The sequence below is a fragment of the Monodon monoceros genome, unplaced genomic scaffold (assembly GCF_005190385.1).
Source record: "Monodon monoceros isolate NGI ecotype Baffin Bay Population unplaced genomic scaffold, NGI_Narwhal_1 Super_Scaffold_11, whole genome shotgun sequence".
Taxonomy (NCBI): domain Eukaryota; kingdom Metazoa; phylum Chordata; class Mammalia; order Artiodactyla; family Monodontidae; genus Monodon; species Monodon monoceros.
In genome coordinates this window covers 15,857,684-15,882,140 of record NW_021703767.1, presented here as the reverse complement: position 1 = coordinate 15,882,140, position 24,457 = coordinate 15,857,684, and the positions used below count along the sequence as shown (strand labels likewise).

The window sequence follows — 24,457 nt, the reverse complement described above, 5'->3', positions numbered from 1 at the left end:
AGAATTAAATTCTTGCCTTCTATCATGAGAACTTTACCTCCTACTATGGGAACTCAACAGATAACACTAAAGTTGAGAAATCAAGTAATATCATTATAAGCTTGGTATATAGAAAGATGGGAATAGATGGCCAAAGAAACAGCTAAAAGTTGAAAATGGCCTCCCCTGGGAAGTGAGACATGAGAAGTTGGGTGCTGGGGTGTTAGAGTGGATTGTTTTTTCATAATAAATCATGTAGAATTATTTGGCCTATGTATGTTATCAACCTCGGTAAAAATAAAAACAAAACCAAAAAGGAAAAATATGCAAAAATGAACAGACAATTCACAAAGGAAGAAACTCAAATGATGAAAATATGAACACATGCCTAACCTCAGTTAGCAATTAGAACAATTTAATTTAAAATAAACAAAAAAATAAATCTAACAATATTAAATATTAAAATCTGCCACAAAGAGGTGGCAGAAATATAAATAAGTACAATTAGCTTGGGGAGAAATTTTGAAATTTGAAAATGTCAAGTAAATTTTAAAATGTGTACACATTACAACCCTGCTGATCCACTCTGGGTTGAATCCCAGGAAATTTCTGTAAAAGACCAGAAAAAGCCATGTTTAAGAAAGTTGATTACACTGTCATTCATAACAGTGAAAACCTGGAAAAAACTAAATGTTTACCAATTGATATTTATCCATGCCAGGTAGCAATTGTTTTATAATTTCAAAAAAAACTATGTGGCAATTAAGAGCAGTAAACTAACCTTACATACCAAAACACAAATCTCAGATAATGTTGAGTGAAAAGGAAATTTGAAGAACAATACGTCCAACCTATCACCAGTTACACAAATATGAAAACACATAAACCAGATGTTGTCTATGAATGTATGAATAAAAGCATGAAAACATGGGTTAGACGGATCCTAAATCCATGAAATAAGTTATTTTGGATTGAGGATTACAAAATGGAACTGAAGGTGAGTACAGAAAGAACACCCACTTCACTTGTAATATTTTAGTTCTTATATTTTAGAACTATTTTAAGGAAACATGAGAAAATACTACCAATTGTCAATTCTGGGTGTTGGATATTCAAGGTTTTTAAAAATGTTATCCAAGTACTTTGTATTTTTATTTCTCAAATTTAAATATTTTAGTGAGAGAGAAATTTCAAAAACTGATTCGAAAAGAATGCAAATACCTGAATAGTCTAATAACCTATAGAAGATTCCCCCAAACACCAGAGAACCACCCACTAAAAGCACCAAGCCCAATCAGTTTTATGGGTAGTTCTATCAAATGCTCCAGAAACGATGTTCTAAGGAAGCATAACCCTGATACAAAACAGAGCTAGATCATTAGCATTACAAATTTAACAGTGTATTAAATAAAAGAAAAATGCATCGTTTTGCTCGAGTGAGGTTTATAAAAAGAGAGCATTCATGATTCAACATAAGAAAGGCAATTTCTGTACTATATTGCACTACTAAAAAATGAAATAAGGAAAACAAATCTTAATCTTAAGGCTCAACGTTGAAAGTTCAATGGATGTAAAAGAAAAACAAAAGGTTAAATTTAGTAACCATTACATTATGTATTTTTTCAAATCTTTGCCAACTAGGAATAGAAGGAAACTTCTAAGTGTAGAATAGAGAGAGAAAACATTCCCCTTAATCAAAAACAATAGAGGCTGCCTCTATCCGGTGCTAGTCCACAAAATAAAACAAATTTTAATACTCTAAAGAAGAAAGTAAATGTTAGTAGCTGCAGATTATATAACCGTCTAATTAGACATTCCAGGTGCATCTGCTGACAACCTGTAAGCGAGGTGACTCTCCGCCCCCCGGTGCCCCGCCCCCACTGCTGGGCCTGCGCCCTTGCACGTACGCATGCGCATTGCGCATAAGCGTGGGCCGGAGGAGCGAAAGATGGCGGCGCCTTGTTTCCCTACGCCATTGCACAGGCATGTGGGCCGTGGCTCCTTCAGCGACGTGTACGAGCCCGCGGAGGACACATTTCTGCTGCTGGACGCGCTCGAGGCGGCGGCAGCCGAACTCACGGGGTGCGAGGAGGGCGAGGGTCCCCGCGGGAGAGGGCTCGGGAGTCCTGGAGAGGCGGCCGCGGGCGATCAAGGCAAGGGCTGTCGCCGCCGTCCCCGAGAGGAGGCGGTGTCGGTCCACTTGGCGACAGTTGACACCAGGACACCGTAACTGAGGATTTTTTCCGTGGATACACGTAGTCAGTTTATCGGGGATCTGTCCGCAGTTGCCAAGGTGGTGTTTTGGTTTCAGGGGCTCTATGTTTCGTCACCACGCCGGGATGTATCTTTTCCTATCAGCTGTTAACTGAGGACCCTAAGCCCCTGAGAGTAGCGATATTATAACACGTTCAAAAGCAAAACATTCTGAAAACGCTGCGTCTTAATATTACAACTTTTAGTAGATATCAGTGTCGCATGGCATTAATTTACTCAGTACATAAAAGCATCCTCTAGCAATGGAAGGGCACAAAAAGGAAATGAGGTTGTAAAATATTGGAGTAGGGGAGTGTATTTAAACCCACTGAATAGCATACTCAGCTATCTAGCAACAGCCATTAGCCCCATGTGACTACTGAGCACTTGAGATGTGACTAGTACTGAATTTTTCATTTAACTGTAAAAAATTTAAAGTTACATGCAGCTAGCTGCCTATAGAATATACCCTAGCTCCTAATAAGTATTAAAATTGATTTGTTGAAGTGCTCACATAAGTTTTAAATTAATAATATAAAAAGAGTGAATACTTACATTGTCATTTTTTAAATGAAGGAAATTTGGATAGTTAGATATATGTAAAGATCAGAAGTTGAAATGGGTTTTCTCAGGATGAAACAAAGAGTTGTCAGGCTTCAAAGATCCATATTGTGTTTATTTATCCCTCTTGGTCAGATTTTTCCATGTGTAAAATGCCCCAACTATTATTAAACTAGTTTTTCATTGTGAACGATGGAACTTTTGGATTTACTGGAATATAGAATGGAACAGTACTGTTTTATAACTTGTCTATTACTATCAAGATATCACAGAAAGATTTACAAGCACAAAGTGCCTTGCAAAGTGTGCTGTAAAAGGAACTGATTTTGTTTTAAAGTCTTGGGTATTTCTGGTCTTGGAGTTTTAATTATTTATGAGGCCACAATAGTTATTTTCAAGTAGAAGCCGCCTGGTAAGATTCAACAGACCTTCCTACAGCACAGTAAAGGCTTGTCAGATGTGTAGAAATGGTTCCAAAAGTGAGAAACCCCTGGAGTTTGTTGTTTTTGAATATTTGTTTGGAAAGTTAGGTGCTAGAGAGGCCCCTATATCCCATCAAACCTATTTCTGTAATGGGGATAATTCGTGCCTTTGATGTATATATATGATTATAGGGAAGGACAAATGCAGTAGAATCAAGAATTTATTATATTCAATAGCATTCTTAGGAGTATTATTAATATTCTAAGATCAGATACTCAGATATTTTCCCAATTCAGTGTAGAGCTGTACAAATATGGAATTTCTTTGCTGCTCTACATCTATTATCAGTAGAATGGGGGAACTTTTCTTTCCCTGGGATATGCTGATGGACTTATGAATTACTTCAAAGTGACAGAGAAAATGTTTTTCATAAATAAATATTGTAATAATGTCCTATCATTTTAGGAAATACCAAACTAGAAGCTCCTTGTGTGAAGGGCTGATGTCTTCCATATTAATATTTCCAACCTAAATTAACATTCCATGGTTTATGTAATGTTTTATAGAAATTAATTGAAAGCTACCTGTTATATTACTATTTTACAGACTTAAATTACATACCCCCAAACAGTTTTGAACTATGCAGTATTAAGCACAAAGTGGTTGTCAGAAATTAGCTTATTTATAAATTTCTTTTATATTTCCATATATTTGTAGGTGAGGGATGATGCTGGAGAAACAGACATAAAAGTAGCATGAGTTATTTTCCGAGATGTGTATTTTTTTATTTTTTTCCCGGTACGTGGGCCTCTCACTGTTGTGGCTTCTCCCGTTGCGCAGCACAGGCTCCGGACGCACAGGCTCAGCGGCCATGGCTCACGGGCCTAGCCGCTCCGCAGCATGTGGGATCTTCCCGGGCCGGGGCACAAACCCGTGTACCCTGCATCGGCAGGCGGACTCTCAACCACTGCACCACCAGGGAAGCCCCCCGAGTTGTGTATTTTAATACCACTACTAATACTTGTTTTATTTTGTTTTTTTAGAGTGGAAATATGCCTTGAAGTAGGGTCAGGGTCTGGAGTGGTATCTGCATTCCTAGCCTCTATGATAGGTCCTCAAGCTTTGTACATGTAAGTATACAAATTCATCCACATCTTGGTCTAAGAGATTCACTATGGATATAACTGCTTGAATGAAATCATTTTTGTAAGTAAATAATATGTATCTGATAGTGTCTATTTAAGCGTAGTAAGTACTCAGATGCAAGTTATGCTTCCCTAAAAGTTATAATTGCGTGTTCAAAACCATTCCATCATACTGCATAATTATATAAGAAGCATAATAATTTTAGGTCATCTCTAAATTTGAATCTTTTTTTAAAATTTTATTTATTTAGTTTTGGCTGTGTTGGGTCTTCATTGCTGCGCGTGGGCTTTCTCTAGTTGTGGCGAGTGGGGGCTGCTCTTCATTGCAGTGCGCGGGCTTCTCATTGCAGTGGCTTCTCTTGTTGCAGAGCACAGGCTGTAGGCGTGTGGGCTTCAGTAGTTGTGGCATGCAGGCTCAGTAGTTGTGGCTTGCAGGCTCTAGAGAGCAGGCTCAGTAGTTGTGGTGCATGGGCTTAGTTGCTACGCGGCATGTGGGATCTTCCTGGACCAGGGGTCGAACCCGTGTCCCCTGCATTGGCAGGTGGATTCTTAACCACTGCACCCAGGCTACTGGGACCCAGTCCCTCTCTCTCTTCCTCCCCTTCCCAGACCTTTGCCCCAGCTTTGCTGGCCAAGTCGTGGGTCTTTCTTCCATCCCTTCATTGCATGGTACAATTCACTTCGGCCCTTTTCCATCCATTCCCACCTCATTGCTAACCACACAGTACATTCCAGCCCCTCCCCTCAGAGGCCTTCAGAAGGCCTACATTGGTTCCCTCATCCCCATCCTTGTCCTGCCCTCTTCCCTCACCAGCTGGTTTAGAAGGATTTGGAATTCCCTTTGTTTTTTTTTAGTACATTGTACGCACCAAAGTGTCAAGCCAGCCGTTGATAACACCCATCACATTCTGAGCTGCCTCTTCACCATTGTGCAGGGCAGTTTGCCTCCCTCCTGCTTCCCCACCTTCCTCCCTACCTCCTTAACTTTGTACTAGGCGGGCCTGGGCCTGCACCAGCTCAGCATCTTCTCAATTTTTTTCATATTATTTATTATTTTAATTTTCTATTAAATTATTGGAATAAAAAAATGAATCTTATTTCAGATAAATAAGTTGATTATCAGAAAAAATTGGAAGTTAATAAAATTTCTCTTTAGAAGATTTGAGAATATAGAAAATATAAAGAAGAAAATAAAAATCACCTTGGTGGTTCATTGTTTAAAACAACACACTCCCAATGCAGGGAGCCTGTGTTCAATCCCTGGTCAGGGAACTAGATCCCACCTGCATGCCGCAACTAAGAGTTTGCATGCCACACCTAAGGAACCCACCTGCCGCAACTAAGGAGCCCACGTGCCACAACTAAGACTAGGCGCAACCAAATAAATAATTTTTTTTTAAATCACCTATAAATTTTACCACACATGGTCCAACTGTGTTTCCTTTATTTTTTTTTCATTTCCTATGTTTTTCATTTAATATTGTATGATGAGCATTTTCCTTTTAAATTTCATTTTTGGTAGCTACATAGTATTCTCCTGCTGGATTCATAATTTAATAAATTCCTTCAGATATGTGTGCATGTAAGTGTATTCTTCTACTCTTGGACATTATATCAATATAACAATCTTTTTCGTCAGTGTAACAAATCTGAGTTCTTTTTTTTATTCACCATTATTAAAGCATTCCAATTTTTTTATAGATCTACTTTATGTAAAAGGAGTAGAACATTCCTTGAATTTTTGTCGGTAGACACAGGATGTAGTTGGTTTCTTTTCTGTTTATAGGTGCACTGATGTCAACCCTGAGGCAGCAGCATGTACCCTGGAGACAGCACGCTGTAACAAAGTCCACATTCAACCAATAATTACAGATTTGGTAAGCTGTTAGTTCTTGTCCAGTACTGTAATAATTTTCTTTTCAAGTAAGTTAAGGTCAAGGTGATTTAGGTCAAAGAAACTTGAGTCATTAATTAACTTTTAACCCACTGAACAAAGTAAATTCTTGACTGAGATAATCCATCTTTTCCACAATTCAAGGGAACTTTCTCTTGGCCTGTATAGATCAGGTATCTTTCAGTCAGAAGAATGCTCAAACTGGCTTTAATAAAAAGAGTGAACAGTTTCAGGAACTCAAACGATGTTACAGGCATCTTTTTCTTAACTGTAAACTTCTCTCTAGTGGCTGTATTCCTCAGCAGTCGTTCCCTTCATGGTAACAAGACGCTTGCATGTATGTATCTTGTTTCTCAGCAACTTCACAGGGAAAGAAACACTTTCTATTCAGTTACTCTAGCAGAAGCCCCAGAATGAGTGCCATTTATATCAGCTTTAGTCATACGCCTATCTCTCAAGGGGGATTGGAATATGCACATGATTGGCTTGAGCCTGAGTCATAGTCCCACTCTGGCAGCTCGGTTGGGATAATCCAAGCCACTTGGATTGAGAATGAGAGGAGATGGAGTTTCCCCAATGAAAGTCAAGGACATGTAATCAGATGAAAGGCAGAATGGGTCCTGGGCAGGACGCCTACAGAACCATCATTTTAAGTTACACATTGTATGTTTTTCAGTTCCAGTTTTTAAAACATTTTACATTATATTAGTAAGATTTGGATGATTCTGAACTTCTTTTCAGTTATAAATGTGAATGCCTTTTTATAAGCAAAAATCATAATAGTATGTACCAGGTGGGCATAAGAAATATAAAATGCTTTCCATGCTTCTTGACCTGTATTATTCTTGTACTGGTAAGGGTATTGAGCTTTTCTCTTTTTTAAACTCACAAATGATTTTGCAGTTTAGAAGGAATTAAGCCAAAGATCTAAGAAATTCTGTACATATCACTAGAAGTTTTTACTGCCATTAAAAATTAGACTATCAATAAAGATAATCAGTGTGGTGATTTTACTCTTTAAATTTTTATTTTATTTATTTTTTAATTAATTTATTAATTTTTGGCTGCATTGGGTCTTTGTTGCTGCGCGCGGGCTTTCTCTAGTTGCGGCGAGTGGGGGCTACTCTTTGTTGCAGTACACAGGCTTCTCATTGCAGTGGCTTCCCTTGTTGCAGTGCATGGGCTCTAGGCATGCGAGCTTCAGTAGTTGCAGTACATGGGCCCTAGAGCACGCAGGTTTCAGTAGTTGTGGCTTGCGGGCTTAGTTGCTCTGCGGCATGTGGGATCCTCCTGGAACCAGGGATCAAACCCATTTCCCCTGCATTGGCAGGCGGATTCTTAACCACTGTGCCACCAGGGAAGTCCCTAAATTTTTAAAGTTGTTTCTTTAATGTGTCCATAATTAGTATTATATTTTTTTTGATAGAACAATAAAACTTTAGAGATACAAGAAATTCAGAATATCTATTTTTGTTAACAGAGGTAAGGGACACTTTTGAAAGTCACATAACTAATAAAGTGATAAATCCAGAATTTAAGCCCACATCTTCTGAATCAAAGTCGAGAGGTCTCACAGCTGTTTTATAACATGACTGGTGGTAGTCAGTTCTAAAGCTGTCAGAATCCATTCTTTCAGTAACGAAAGCTGACCATGATGTGGAGTGTTGACTTGTGGCAAAGAAGGTAGGAAGAGATAGGTATGAGCATAGGTATTGTGATCAGATTACAAAACTCTTTACATTTGCTTGTATTCAGAACACTGGACATAGGGTGTCACAGCTATCATATAAAAGAAAATCATTGTTTTGGTTAACTGAGTTTGTTCACAAAGTAGTACTTTCATTGTATTTCTTTTTTAGTTTTAGAAAAAAACCTTTTTCAAATATGTCTTATGCATTTCCTTACATTCTTAAAACAAAATGAACATAATTTTACCTTTTAGTGATTCAGGGTCATTAATATGAATATCAGTTATTATTCTGTACTATACGTGATAATGACTAAGGTTTATTCAGGTGTTTCTGCCTTTACATTAAGTAGCTATAGCCTGCAGTGATTTTGAGTTTTTATTTTCTCTCCTCTTTGTCTGTCTTTTCACTTGCTTTATGTTGTCATGTTTCACTGCTACCCATTGATAGCACTTTCCTGTCTCTTTTCATGTGCTTTGTGCTAGAATACCAAACAATTAATTTAGTTAGACTTGTATTTAAACTAAGAGTTAAGGGATTCTGAATAAGTGCTTCTCACACAGAGTACCTTTTGCTGTATGGATTTAAAACTTGCTGTCAGAGGCCTTTTTTGCTTACTCCTTAATTCTTGGGTTTATTCTAGTGCTGTGAGACTATTCAAAAGGTAGATATGGATGAGTGAGGGTTGCCTGTAATTAGATTTTATATCCAGTCCACAGTGACTTCTCATTTAAATCCATTTTCTTTTTAACTCCGTAATTTTCTATTTTTTTAGTATCAATTTGTTCCTTTATTTGAAGTCCAGTACTGAAATGATTATTAGTATATAGTACCTCAGGGCCATCATAAGTAATTACACAGCAAATTCTTTTCTAATTTCCTTACTCAGAATTTCTGGAAAATTACATTTTTGAATTCTTTTTACAATTGGGAAACTTAATTTCTTTATGGAATTGAAAACAAAGCTTTTGGCTATTTCAAATGTACTTCCTCACCAATGTTATTACTAGAAAGAACAGCAGATTAACTAGTCGCCTTTCTACTTGAAGAAGATACGCCTGAATTATGTTCCGCAAAATAGTTATCTGTTCTCTTTTTAAATGAGTAGAGAAAGAAATTACCTTTGAAGAATAACAGGGTTGGAATTCGTGAGTGAGAGTCAGTGTGAAGTAATAATTGAAGGAAATGGCTTTAGGGGTGAGAACTCATCCGGATACAGCATTTTTACTTTACTGTGCCTGTGAAGGTATAGGATGACATCATCAGACATAAGTTTTTAAATACTTAGTTATTTAATTCAATCAGAGGGATGCTTTAAATGACATTTTGCCCTAAATATACTTTCTTTAAAAAGACATTTTTCTTATTCTATAGAAAGTTGTATCAGTTCAAATATTTATAAAATGCCAAACAACTGATGTTTTCAGGTCTCTTCCCACTATTTTTAGTCCTTTGTTTCTTTGATATTTAATTGTTTTAGCCAATACATATACAAGTAATTAAAGATGTAGAAAGAAAAATAAAATTCTGTCTTCTGATATTTTTGTCATTCATGTATGTTTTCTGTCATCTTGTAAAATATTTCCCTTGGTTATAGAAAATAAATGTTTAAGTTAGCAGCTATAACTTTAAAGTTGTGCACAAATCTATGCAGAATATGTGAGAGCTTGCCTCCGTCTTCTAAAAGTGAGCCCAGAATGTAAACATGTGAGCTTTTGAAGAGCAGAGTGTTCATTCTGATAAATAGTTTATTTTCCCTATTTTTAGGTAAATGCATATAATCTTTATCTGAATGAAAGTGTAAAGATATTTATCTCCATTTCTGTCTTAAATTTGGCTCTCTAACACATTTTTTCTAAAAACATGAGGGAGTATATTTAAAGATTGATTAGATGGATATCTATCTATCCATCTACTTATTTATTATTTCTGGGTCCAGCTTAAAATTCTGACTATTTTGAACATTTTTTAGGTCAAAGGCTTGCTACCAAGATTGAAGGAAAAAGTTGATCTTCTGGTGTTTAATCCTCCCTATGTAGTGACTCCACCTGAAGAGGTAAGACATACAACAAAATTTAATTACTAATATTTTCAGCTTTTTTCTGTCTAAAAGTCAAACATACTTCATCATATGACATCAGTCAGCCGCTAATAACACAGACTGCTCTCATTTTACTCGCAATTGTCAATTATTGGATACTATTGGTAGACATAGGAAAGGAACCTGAAACTAATGGAAATACAAACTGTGGTCCATATCTATTCTTTAAAATCCCATCCAAATCAAGCCATGGTGTTTAAATTCATGTATCTGTGTGTACCTTTATCATGAATAACAAATTTGCAAAAAGAAAATATTTTTAATCACCTTAAATTCACATAGGAATTATTTCTGAAAGCCTTAGCTTTCCTCCTTTCACAGGTGTCAGGAAGCGGGGGTGGGGGAAAGCAGTGCTCATCTCAGGTAGGAAAAAGCTATAACCCTGACATGCATCGCTGTAGCATTTCCAGTGATGAAGAGGAAAACTGCAGTAACCGTTTCCCAGTTTAAAGAAAGAATGGTCAAAGCAGACAAAAGTTTAGTGATGGACTAGCTAGCTTTCCTCTGAATTATTGTACCTGTTTTATTCTTTGATGATCACTCTCTGGCAAGGCTGATAAATATTACATTCACCTTTACCAAGATGGGAAGGGTCTATATTGCTGCTGTTACTACTGAGAAGTTGTTGCTCCCCTGACATATGAACTCATGTGAGAAGGAAAGTCATTGTCATAAGGTGAACAGCAGTTGAGGGAAATGCAGCTTAATAAAACTTTTTTTTTAATATAAATTTATTTATTTATTTATTTTTGGCTGCATTGGGTCTTCGTTGCTGTGCGCGGGCTTTCTCTAGTTGTGGCGAGTGGGGGCTACTCTTTGTTGTGGTGCGCGGGCTTCTCATTGTGGTGGCTTCTCGTTGCAGAGCAAGGGCTCAAGGCACGTGGGCTTCGGTAGTTGTGGCATGTGGGATCAGTAGTTGTGGCTTGCAGGCTCTAGAGCGCAGGCTCAGTAGTTGAGGCGCACGGGCTTAGTTGCTCCTCTGCATGTGGGAACTTCCCGGACCAGGGATTGAACCCGTCTCCCCTGCACTGGCAGGAGGATTCTTAATCACTGCACCACCAGGGAAGTCCCTGCAGCTTAATAAAACTCTTTAGAAAAGCACTATGGAAATAAATATCAAGCGTGACAAAAATGTTTTAGTCCAATAATCTCAGTCTTTGAGATCTAATTTAGGAAAATGATTAACAATAGAATATAAATTGTAATTTACAAAAATATGTTTAGTGCACCTTTATTTATGATAACAAGTAATATGAACTTATATATGTAACAGAAGAGAGACAGTTAAGTAAATCATGGTTTATCAGGTCTACAGACTACTGGGAAGACTAGTGAATGAGGAGGAGATTCTGGGAGCACGGTGAGATGAATGGGCTTCCTTTCTCCCACATTCCTCCTCCTAAGCTGTGTGTGTAATTATGTAGGTAATTGAGTGTGGGCAATGACTTGGGCTTTGTCACAGTTGCAACAGAGAGAGCTAGTGTCATAATTTCCATTAGCTGAGCAATTAGCTGGAGAGCAGGGTTAAATACAGCACAACAAAGATTTTCTGGAGCCTGAAAATATGTTTTACTATGTAAAACATTAGGAAATGAATTTAAAGATAATGTAGTCTCTGTCAAGACCTGAATCAGTGGTATGGAAACCAAATGAAAATATTTCAGTGCATTGAGCATGACGATAAAAAAAGGAAACAATGAAGGTAAAAGTTAAGAGACTTAGAGGTTAGATCCAGGAGACATACAAATAATAGGAGTTTGTACATATAAAAAGTTGCGGCTATACTTACTATTACATCCCTCAACATGAGATTAGGTACTGTTGGTTTGTACCTGTGACTTATAAAGGATCAGGGGAAGGCACAGCAAAGCCCAGGTAGTAGGCAGTCAGCAGACCACCGAACGTGACTCCTTCCAGAGATGAAAACTTCCCCTCCGTGGCCTGTGAGAATGTGCTTGTCGCCAGGAGATCCTCCTGGAGGGTGGTCTCTAGTGCAAGCAGACAAACCTGGCTGAGCATCCCTGGGGGCGTGTAAACAGGGTCCAGCACAGAGGGCTCCTAGTCCACACTGAAACAGAAGTGACAAGGGACAGGCTTGGCAAAAGCTGTCATCACCATGTGCTCTTTCCATGGGTAACTTTACCCTGTGAAACATCCAGAGAATGGGCTCCACCAAAATAAGGGAGTAAGCCAAGAAACGGGAAGATATGGGCCCCAGAAAAAGGGAATTCTTGGAATGTTAGAAAAGGGAAGTCTCCAGGATGAAAGGCATGGCAAAAAAAGCAGAGGAACTGATAAATTCCCTAGTATGATTAACTATGTGGGAAATTATATTGAGGAGCTTATGATAAATATGAGAATAATTTCAATTAGATACAAAAAATTAAGCAAATGGACATGCTGAATGCCCATCAATAGCTAAATAAGAAATGATACTCTAACACAATAAAATATTATGCAGCCATTAAAAAGGATATTGAACTATACCTGATCACATGAAGAGATTTCCATATGGTGCTGTTGAGAAAAGCAAGATACAGGCAAGAATGTAGATATAATCCTTTTTTTGTAAAACACGGACAAAAAAGAAAAACGTGTGTGTGTGTATGTAAGAGGGGAGGGTAGCAGACAAGCAAAACAGGAAAAGGGAAAAGTACAGTTTTTTTTTTTTAAAGGAGGTATACGAACATATTTCTCTTAATTGTACATGTATATGGTTATAGGTATAAAGAAATTCATTTTTACGGGCTTGCGGGATCTTAGTTCCCCAACCAGGGATCAAACCTATGCCCCCTGCAGCGGAAGTGTGGAGCCCTAACCACTGGACCGCCAGGCAATTCCCAAGAAATTATTTTTAATGGGGAAATATATGCCATGATAAATGAATAAAAGCAGAATGTATAATTGTATGTAAATAATTTAAACTAAAATGTGGCCAAAAACCATTAAAGGGATTAGGAAGAAAATAATTGTATTAGGGTTTAAGTTGTTTTTGAGTGATTTCATCAAGATATTCTTTTTTTTTTAACATTTTTATTGGAGTATAATTGCTTTACAATGGTGTGTTAGTTTCTGCTTTATAACAAAGTTAATCAGTTATACATATACATATATCCCCATATCTCTTCCCTCTTGTGTCTCCCTCCCTCCCACCCTCCCTATCCCACCCCTCTAGGTGGTCACAAACCACCTAGCTGATCTCCCTGTGCTGTGTGACTGCTTCCCACTAGCTATCTATTTTACATTTGGTAGTGTATATATGTCCATATATACACTACCACTCTCTCACTTTGTCCCCCTCCCCGTGTCCTCCATTCTCGAGTAGGTCTGCATCTTTATTCCTGTCCTGACCCTAGGTTCTTCATGACCACTTTTTTTTTTTTTAGATTCCATATATATGTGTTAGCATACGGTATTTATTTTTCTCTTTCTGACTTACTTCACTCTGTATGACAGACTCTAGGTCCATCCACCTCACTACAAATAACTCAATTTCATTTCTTTTTATAGCTGAGTAATATTCCATTGTATATATGTGCCACATCTTCTTTATCCATTCATCTCTCGATGTATTCTTAAGTTTTAGAAACAATATACAGTGTTAAGCATCTAAAGATTTTTAATACTATATAAACTCATGGGTTTTGTTTCTATACTATAATTAGATCATTGTAGGAAAAAATGCTTCAATGTACTTTTATGTAATAAATGGGTTCCTGAAAAAGGGCTGTAGTACTCTCAGTAATCTAGAAGACAGCCAGATACAGTGGGACATTTTGAAACTTTGTTTCTGCAAAGTAGATCTCTTATAATACAAGTTCTCCCTTTTAGTTTCTTCCTAATTGTTCTATATTAAGAATTTAAACATTGTATTAATAGTATCAACTATTATTAAACCACATTATTATGCACAGAGCACTGTTCTCAAACTTTAAATATACTTCCTCATTTATTCCTAAAGGACAAAAATAATTTTTTACCATTTTCCTAATTTTACAGATAAAACTGTTGTTTTTCTAATTTTACAGGTAAGAGAGGAAACTAATTCATCAAGATTACAGACTTATCTGTATAAGATTTGGAGACATGAAGGGTTCTGTAAGGGAGTTTTCTCCTGTAGTGCCAGCTGCCATAATTAAATGTGAAATGGTGACAGATATTTAGGACCTTTAGCTTTATGTTGCTAATCACACAAAGATTTATCCCAAGGGCAAAAGAAAAAAAAGATTACAGGCTTATGCAAGGTCACACATGCTAGGAAATGATGGGGCTCAGATTCAGCTTTACTGCTGCCTCCTCATCAGCAGTAAAATAAAAAGTACATTCCTGTTTGGTGAACGTTACTTGTCAAAAAGATTCCGTTTTTTTTAATGTAACTTAAGTCAAAACAGAACAATCTTTCTAATTGGTCACAGGTAAGGAGTCACGGGATAGAGGCAGCTTGGGCTGGTGGCAGAAATGGTCGTGAAGTCATGGACAGATTGTTTCCACTGGCTCCAGAGCTCCTTTCACCTAGAGGATTGTTCTATTTAGTCGCCATTAAAGAAAACAATCCAGGTAATACAGACCAGTTTATCTTTTAACCACTTACTTTGCTGAAATCAAGGCTAATTATGTCAAAGACAGTAGTAACCCAGAATGTTAATGAATATAATCACTGACAACAGATAATACAGACATAACGTTCATGTTGAAAGAGGAGAGAGATTTTTTAGAGGTAGATTTTTCTGATTTTAAAGAGTATTGTCTTTTTTGGAGTGAGGGAGATTTTTTTCCCTAATTTATCAACTAATATTCAAATACAGAATATATAATCTTCTTAAAACACCTCACCCTCAGTTCACCCTGTGAATTTTCTCTCTATATTCTAGTCTTCATGTCTTGGCAGTTCTGCTGCATACTCTTTAGTTCATCTGAAGTTTTATCATGAAAGGTATCTCCTGATAGGATTTTTATATCTTGGTTTTCAGATTACTTGGTTAACTAAATCGACCATAATCTCTCTTCTCTTTTCTGTACATCTCAGGTTTGATTATTATTTATATGTTACATTCTCAGCCCCTCAAATCACATCATAATTAACTAGGGTTTTCGGTTTGTTTAGTTTTGAGGGTTTGTTTTTGTTTTTTGTGACCCCAGTTTCTTGGTTTCATCTTTTTAGTGTTAGTTATTTGGAAAGAGAAGGTCTTGCTTTTTTCAGTACTCTTTAAAGAAATAAGCTACTTCATTTACTACCACTTTTCAATGTCAGTATATGATTTGCACACACCCTCGTTGGCATTTTTCATCCAAAAGGGAGGATATAGGGCAGAGATTAGAGCCAAGCAACTAAAAAATGAATCATTTACTGTAATAGCAAGTATAACTAACATTTCTGTTGAGTCCAGAGTAGGCTACCACTGCAAAGCAGTTATTCAGTCTGATTAGAATTCTCAGCAACACCCTGAAAATCCAAGGTGCTCTCATCTGTCTGAAGTCCAAGTTCACTTCAATAGAAATTACATGGTATACGCTATTTTCTTAGATAAATAGAATTTGTAAATAGTGTGTGTTTATCATCTTATTAAACTGTTTAGTGATAATATGTACTTCACCATATGATTTAATTGGATTTTACCTTTTGTTTTAATTTTCGTTTTAGAAGAAATTTTGAAAATAATGAAGACAAAAGGTCTACAAGGGACCACTGCACTTTCCAGGCAAGCAGGCCAAGAAATCCTTTCAGTCCTCAAGTTCACCAAGTCCTAATCTACAGTGTGTGCTACTGAAAGCTGCGTGCATTTGGCATATTTTGAAACAGAAGTCATTTCTTAGTTAACAAATAAAGTCAGAAATTTGTCATATAGAAAAAGGCAGAAGAGTAAGGCATTTCCTTTTACCCAGGAATCAGGCCTACAGAAATATTTGCACAAATGCAAGTAAATATATATAATATATATATAATTTGAATTTTATATATTACATATATGTGGAGAATATATAATAAATTATATTTGTAGGGCTTCCCTGGTGGCGCAGTGGTTGAGAGTCCACCTGCCGATGCAGGGGACACGGGTTCGTGCCCCAGTCCGGGAAGATCCCCCATGCCAGCGGAGCGGCTAGGCCCATGAGCCATGGCCTCTGAGCCTGCACGTCTGGAGCCTGTGCTCTGCAATGGACGAGGCTACAACAGTGAGAGGCCCGCGTATCGCAAAAAAAAAATATATATATATATATGTATATTTGTATATGAAGAAGATGTTCATTTCAGCATTACTTGTAATGGCAAAACAATGAAGTTAACTTAAATGTCCATCAGCAAAGGGATTGGTAAAATAAATTACAGTATGTTCATGTTACTGAACATGAGTGACATATCCAGCCATTAAACACAAGTAAGTTCTGTATATACTGAACCAGAAGAGGTTCATGATGTACTACTGAGTAGTGAAAAAAATCAAGTTGCAAAATAGTACTAACCTATATGTATATTTTTGAAAAACTAACAAAGAAAGTTTGTGTGTATGTGTATATAAGAAATTCTCAAAAGGTAAATAACAGGTGGGAATAGAGGAACTTTCATTCTTTTGTGTTGGCATTTGTACAATCATAGTGTATTCTGTAATTAAACACAATCGTTTATTTAAAATGTTTTAAGTTTACCTTTACTTATTGTCTCCATTCTCTTTCTATTATTTAGAATGGCTTCTTCCTCCATTCTTCTCCTTGGTCACGTTTTTCCTACTTTTTATCCTCTATCATATATTTCTGTTTTCTTCTTGCATATATATTGCAGACTGCTTTCTTTTTTTTCTTAGGTCTGGGAGAGTTGTATGTAAATAAACCCAGCACTCAAATTAGTCACATTTTTAAGAGCCCACATGTATCTTTCAAGAAATGTCAAATTACCTTTACTAAATTTAGGAACCTCTTCTGTAACTTCCCCACCATTTAAAATATACAGTTGACCCTTGAACAACATGGGTTTGAACTGTACGGGCCCACTTATACACAGATCTTTTTCAATAAAGACACACTACAGTATTTCACAATCAGTGGTTGGTTGAAGCCATGGATGCCATGGAGGGCTGACTGTAGAGTTATATGTGGATTTTTGACTGTGAGGGGGGTCAGTGCCCTAACCCCGGTGTTGTTCAAGGGTCAGCTGTATTTATCAAAATCAATTAGCAGGACTGTGTAGGACCAGAGTGAGAGCAATCTATAATTTTTTAATTTGGCTACATTCAGAATCACCTGAGGAAGTTGAAGATTATGCATTCCTAAGCCCCACCATAAACCCATGGAATATTCTGCTGACCAGACCTAAAAACTGTATTTTTTAAAATGTACTTCTCAACATTCTTTAGTCACCCTGTCAAATTTTAGAACTATTGCTTTAGACGGCATGCTCATTTAATCCTTTGGACAATCCCCAGAAAGAATAGAATTATCCACCTTTGATGTTCAGAAAGGTTAAATAATTTGTTCAAAGAAGCACAGTAGTAAAGAGTGAAAACAGTATGGCAACATTTCAAACACAGATCTGACTCCAAATCTGTCTTCTTTGTTTATGCTGCTTTCAGCAGCAAAAATGTCAAAATTAGTATTATCTTAAATCTGATATCTGTAAATAAATTTCCATTCCCAGAAACAGTGCCATCTGAATGAAGTCTTATAGTAAATAACCTCTTGTATCCCAGGAGAAAAAAAAATTAACCTTAGAATTTTATTGTGGGCTCTTAGTCATAGTTTTGTGGAATGAGGTCCTGAATACTTTTTCAAATAATGTTTGAAATACTTTTAAATGAGTATAAAGGACTTGTATCAACATAGGAAACTAAACATAGAAATGCTATGTAAAACACCAAGGACTTCACATACATAGCTGTTGCAAACTGAATTGTGTCTCCCCCGCTACCCCACCCCTGTCACCACCACCAAATGCATGTGTTGAAGCCCTAATCCCCTCTTACCTCAGAATATGACTGTATTTAGAGATAGGGCCTTAAGAGAGGTAGTTAAATAAATAGGCCATTAGGGTGGGCCCTAATCCAATCTGGTGTTCTTTTTTTTTCTTACTGGGGCATAGTTATTTTACAATGTTGTTAGTTTCTGCTGTACAGTGAAGTGGAGTTCCCTGTGCTATACAGCAGGTTCTCATTAGTTATCTGTTTTATACATATTAGTGTATGTATGTCAATCCAAATTTCCCAATTCATCCCACCCCCCCTTTCCCCCTTGGTGTCCATGCATTTGTTCTCTACATCTGTGTCTCTATTTCTGCCTTGCAAACCTGTTCATCTGTACCATTTTTCTAGATTCCACATATATGTGTTAATATATGATATTTGTTTTTCTTTTTCTGACTTACTTCACTCATATGACAGTCTCTAGGTCCATCCATGTCTCTACAAATGACCCAATTTTGTTCCTTTTTATGGCTAATATTCCATTGTATGTATGCACCACATCGTCTTTATCCATTCGTCTGTCGATGGACATCCATTCATCTGTCGATGAAGGACATTTGCTTCCATGACCTGGCTATTGTAAATAGTGCTGCAGTGAACATTGGGGTGCATGTGTGACTGGTGTCCTTATAAGGAAAGGAGATTAAAAAACATCAGGAATGCTTGCACACAGAGGAAAGACACAGTGAGGACACAGAAGGTGGCCACCTTCAGGCCAAGGAAAGGTCTGAGGAGAAAACAACCTGCTTCTACCTTGATCTTGGACTCCTAGACTCCAGAACAGTGAGGAAATAAATGTCTGCTGTTTAAGCCATTCATCCTGTGTTATTTTGTCATGGCAACCCTAGCAAGCTAATAGCCAAAGACAGGGAAATACCCATATTCTGCAAACAGTCAATTAGAGCAGAGGGAAAAAATTAACTCAGAATTGGTCACCCAAGGAATGCAGATACTGGAATTGTTATATAGAATGTTTGAAATATTTAGAGCTAACATAGTCACGAAGGAGACACACAAGAAGATACTGTTTGGAAAGAAGAAATTCAAGGCAACTTTTAAAAATGAGAAGTAGAATTCCTGAAATCAAAAGCCACTATTGGGACTTCCCTGGTGGTACAATTGTTAAGAATCTGCCTGCCAGTGCAGGGGACATGGGTTCAAGCCCTGGTCTGGGAAGATCCCACATGCCATGGAGCAACTAAGCCCACATGCTGCAACTACTGAAGCCTGCGCGCCTAGAGCCTGTACTCCGCAACAAGAGAAGCCACTGCAATGAGAAGCCCATACACTGCAATGAAGTTTAACCCCTGCTCGCTGCAACTAGAGAAAGCCCGCACACAGCAACAAAGATACAATGCAGCCAAAAATAAATAAATAAATAAATTTTTTTAAAAAAGCCACTGTGGAGAGGGTAAAAAAGATAGCTAACAAGAGAGTTAATGAACTGAAAGAAACTCACAGAATGTAGCTCTGAGAGACAAAAAGAGAAAACATGAAGAAAAATAATGATTATGGAGGATAGAATGCAAAGGTCTAGCAAAACAAGAATCCCAAAAAGAATGTAAGAAAGAGACTGTTTGGAAAGGTAATGGCTAATGTTTTTCCTGAACTGACCTTTTAAAAAGAAGATGAGGCCTCTCTCATCTTCTGAGATGGACCACACTCTGTCTTTGGAGTGTGTATCTCCCTGAATAAACCTTTCACTTTACTATGGCTCGCTCTTGGATTCTTTCCTGCAACAATGTGAAGAAATCAGGAAAATATAGACCATAACCAGGGGAAAATCAATCAGTAGAAACAGACCCAACAATGATAGATTATAAACTACTAAACAAGAACTTTAAGATAGTTATTATAAATATTATGAATAAGTACAAAGATATAAAGAAAAACTTGAATATAATGAGAAGTAAACATTTTAAAAGAACTAAGCGGAACTTCTAAAGATCAAAAATATGATATCTGAAGTAAAATTATCACTACAAGGGATTAGCAGAGGAAAAGATCAGTGAATGAGAACACAGTGACAGCACGATCCAAATACAAAAATGGAGATTTAAAACCAAACAAAAAACACTGAAAATATAGGAACAAAACCTCAGTGATCTGTGGGACAATATAAAGCAGGACAGTATATATGCAGTCAAATTCCCAGAAAGAGAAGAGAAAGAGTAGAAGAACTGAAAAAAAAGTGTTTAAAGAGCTGATAGCCAAAATTTTTCAAAATGATAGAAATTATAGGTCTTCCCTGGTGGCACAGTGGTTAAGAATCCCCCTGCCAATGCAGGGGACATGGGTTTGGGCCCAGATTCAGGCCCTGGTCCGGGAAGATCCCACATGCTGTGGAGCAACTAAGCCCATGTGCCACAACAACTGGGCCTGCACTCTAGAGCCTGTGAGCCTCAACTACTGAGTCCATGCACCACAACTACTGAGCCCGTGCACCACAACTACTGAAGCCCGCATTCTAGAGCCCATGCTCCGCAACAAGAGAAGCCACCGCAATGAGAAGCCCACGCATCGCAACGAAGAGTAGCCCCTGCTTGCCATAACTAGAGAAAGCCCGTGCGCAGCAACAAAGACCCAACACAGCCAAGAATAAATAAATTAATTAATTAAAAAGAAGATGAATCCTGGAAGCAAAAAATGGATAAAGGAGAATCCACACCTAGACATATAGTAGTGATATTGCAAAACACCAAAGGCAAAGAGATTTTAGAAAGCAATCAAAGAGAAGGAAGGTACACATCACTATAAAGCAGATGTTGACAAACTGTGTTTGTAAATAAAATGTTAGGACACAGCCACTCTGGTTCATTTCTGCATTGCCTGTGGCTGCTTTGGACTTCAGTGGCAGAGTTGAGTAACTGCAACAGTTACCATTGAAACCATATGGCCCACAAACCACAAAATATTAACTCTTTGTTCCTTTAATGTGTTTGCCAACCCCTGCTATAAAAGAACTATAATTGAAACAACAACAGAATTCTTAAACAGCTACAGTGGAAGCCAGAAGCCAGTGGAGTAAGATCTTCAAAATGTTGAGAGTAGGGGTCCACCTATTGTGTTCCCAGCAAAACTCTTACAAGTGAGGTTTTAAAAAGTAACATTTACAGGTAAAAATGAAGGCGTTTACCAATAAGAGATCTACAGTAAAGGAACTTCTAAAAACGTATTTCAGAAAAAAAGGAAAAACATCCCAAGGGTCTCAAATGGAAAAAATAACTGATAGCAAATAAAATGTGAAAGATGTACATAAATGCAAACAAACATTATATAAAATACTACTAGTAATTACAGTGTGATTTAATTGGTTTGAAAATAGAAATAATAAATATTGAACAGCTGTGTATAAATTAGGTAGGGCATTTTGATTAGGGTGAAAGTGTTTTAAATTCTTTGCAATGTTCAGGAGGTAAAAGTAGTACTTAATATGTATGTGTGGTAGGCTGAATAATGGTCCCCAAAGATATCTATATTCTAACCCCTAGAACCCTTTGAATGTTACTTTATACAACAAAAGGAACTTGGCAGAAGTGATTAAGGATTTTGAGATGGGAAGATTATCCCGGATTATCTAGGTAGGCCCTAAGTGTAATCACAAGTGTATTATAAGAGAGAGGCAGGGGCTTCCCTGGTGGCGCAGTGTTTGAGAGTCCGCCTGCTGATGCAGGGGACACGGGTTCGTGCCCCAGTCTGGGAAGATCCCACATGCTGCAGAGCGGCTGGGCCCGTGAGCCATGGCCGCTGAGCCTGCGCGTCCGGAGCCTGTGCTCCGCAATGTGAGAGGCCACAACAGTGAGAGGCCCGCGTACCACAAGAAAAAAAAAAAAAAAAAAAAAGAGAGGCAGAGGGATAGTTTAATAAAAAAGAGGAGAAGTTTATTATGACGATGCTGCTGGCTTTGAAGGTGGAACAGGGGACCATGAACTAAAGGATCGCAAGGAATCAGCCCTGGAAGCTAGAAAAGGCAAGGAAATGATTCTCTCCTAAAGCCTCCCAAGGGAGTGAGACCCTGCTGACACCTTGATTTTGGCCCAGAGAACCCCATTTCAGACTTCTGGCCACCAGAACTGCAAGAGAATAAGTTCCTGTTGTTCTAAGCCATTAAGGTTACAGTAATTTGTTCCAGCAGCCATAGGAAGCTAATACAGTATGATCAAAGTTCAAGGGTAACCACCAAAATACTAGAAACAGGAGAGGAAAACAGCAAATTATAAAACAAAAAGCCTCAATTAAAAAAAAAGACAAATAGGGCTTCCCTGGTGGTGCAGTGGTTGAAAATCTGCCTGCCAATGCAGGGACATGGGTTCGGGCCCTGGTCTGGGAGGATCCCACATGCCGCGGAACAACTAAGCCCATGAGCCACAACTACTGAGTCTGCGCGTCTGGAGCTTGTGCTCCGCAACAAGAGAGTCCGCGACAGTGAGAGGCCCGTGCACCACGATGAAGAGTGGCCCCCGCTCGCCGCAACTAGAGAAAGCCCTCGCACAGAGACGAAGACCCAACACAGCCAAAAATAAAATAAATTAATTTAAAAAAAATTTTTTTTAAGCTAAAAAAAAGACAAATAGAAAAAGGGGGTAAATCAAGGTAATGAGATATAATTTAGAATATCTCAGTTATCCAAGTAATTGAATTAAACTCACTAGCTAGAAGAAAATGTTATAATTTTTAAATTTCAATTATACAGTGATTCTAAGAGACTTATCTGAAGTATAGTACATTTTAAGATTGGAAATAAAAGGATGGGAAAAGATATATTAGATAAATCAACAAGCTGAGATAGCTACATTAATAGTTGACTATACTGGGTTGAATAGTGTTCCCCCCAAAATTCACGTCCATCCAGAACCTGTGAATGTGACCTTATTGGTAAATAGGGTCTTTGCAGATGTAATTAAGTTAAGGTGACGTCATACTGGACTAGGGTGGGCCCTAAATCCAATGTGATGGTTGTCTTTGTAAGAAGAAGGATATTTGGATGTAGAGACACAGGCACAGGGAAAATACCACATGAAGGTGAGGCAGAGATTGGAGTGATGAGTCTACAAGCCAAGGAGTGTCAAGGATTGCCACCAACTACCAGAAGCTGGAAGAGGCAAGAAAGGATTCTTCCCCAAAGCCCTCATGGGGAGCATGGTCCTGCTGACACCTTGACTTCAGACTCCTAGCCTCCAGAACTCTGAGAGAATAAATTTCTATTGTTTTAAGCCACCCAGCTGTGTGGTATTTTGTTACAGCAGCTTTGGGAAGCTAATACACTGACAATAAGTTACAAGCGTTACTAGGGATAGAAATGAACACTAAAGAATGATAAAAGGTGTACAGGCAGATATTCACAGTTATAAACTTGAATGTAACTGTAAAAGAGCCTCATACTATATAAAATAAAAAGAGAAATGCAAGTTTAAGCTGACCGATCAGTCATACAGGAAGATTTCAAATCCCCTCTCAATTACCACAACATCAAGATTTACAAAAAACATAAAGGTAGATTTGAACAATAGAAATGTTTGATTTATAGACTAACGTATAATAGAGCTCTGGAGCCAACAATTAGAGAATACATAAGCATACATGGGATGTTTACAAACATAATTTCCTATTAGGCCAAAAGCAAGTCCCTGTAATAATCAAAGAATCAGTATCATATAGCTCATATTCTCTGATTATAAAGTAATTAGGTTATAAATCACTAAGAAAAAGATAAATTTTAAAACTCTTTATACATTTACAAAATTTAAAACATGCTTCTAAATAATTTATAGGTCAAAATTAAGTGATAATGGGCATTTTTTAAATGACTGAATTATATGAAAATTTCAATATCAGAACTTAGGGAATTCAGTGGAAGTAAAACTTAGAAGGAAAGTTACAGCCTTAAATGCTTATAAAAGAAAAGAAGAAAGGCTTAGAATTAATATACTAGGTGTCCAATTTGAGAAGCTAGAATAAATTCTCTAAAAAAGTAGGAAAATTGGCAATATGATATAGATGAGAGCAAAAATTGATTTTATTTTTATTTATTAATTTATTTTGGCCGCACTGTGCAGCCTGTGGGATCTTAGTTCCCTGACCAGGGATTGAACCCAGGCCCTCGGCAGTGAAAGCGCTGAGTCCTAACCACTGGACTGCCAGGGAATTCCCAAAAATTGATTTTAAAAGAAAGATACAATAATATATCAAAGGACAAATATCTGAAAAATAAGAAATTCTGATTATATTGATAATGAAAAAAAGAAGTCACAAACGAAAAAATATGAACACTTGGATGCCAATAATTTTTACATAGAGATGAAATGGACAACTTCCTAGAACTTTCTCAAGCTTCAGCATTCACTACAATATCCTGTATGGGTTGTTAAACCACAAGATAAAGGTAGCACATGTTTGCATCTGAGTCGTTTTCTCAGGCTGGTCCCTGCTTATAGATGTTTAGCGGTCCAAAATCTCTTTTCATT

General features: G+C 37.5%; 1 protein-coding gene across 1 annotated transcript; it reads left to right on the top strand.

Annotated features, from left to right (window-relative positions):
- Positions 1–1,926: 1,926 nt before the first annotated feature.
- On the top strand, positions 1,927–16,014 carry N6AMT1 (N-6 adenine-specific DNA methyltransferase 1). The gene is made up of 6 exons (XM_029214689.1): positions 1,927–2,061; positions 4,260–4,346; positions 6,148–6,238; positions 9,916–9,999; positions 14,460–14,601; positions 15,686–16,014. The coding sequence occupies exons 1-6, from the start codon at positions 1,928–1,930 to the stop codon at positions 15,790–15,792; spliced, it is 645 nt and encodes a 214-aa protein (XP_029070522.1). The 5' UTR covers position 1,927; the 3' UTR covers positions 15,793–16,014.
- Positions 16,015–24,457: the final 8,443 nt, after the last annotated feature.

Coding starts and splice junctions, on each gene's coding strand:
- N6AMT1 (XM_029214689.1), top strand. CDS start 1,928: ATGGCGGCGCCTTGTTTCCCTACGCCATTGCACAGGCATGTGGGCCGT. Junction 6,239..9,915: donor AACCAATAATTACAGATTTG/GTAAGCTGTTAG, acceptor AACATTTTTTAG/GTCAAAGGCTTGCTACCAAG. Junction 14,602..15,685: donor CATTAAAGAAAACAATCCAG/GTAATACAGACC, acceptor TTTTCGTTTTAG/AAGAAATTTTGAAAATAATG.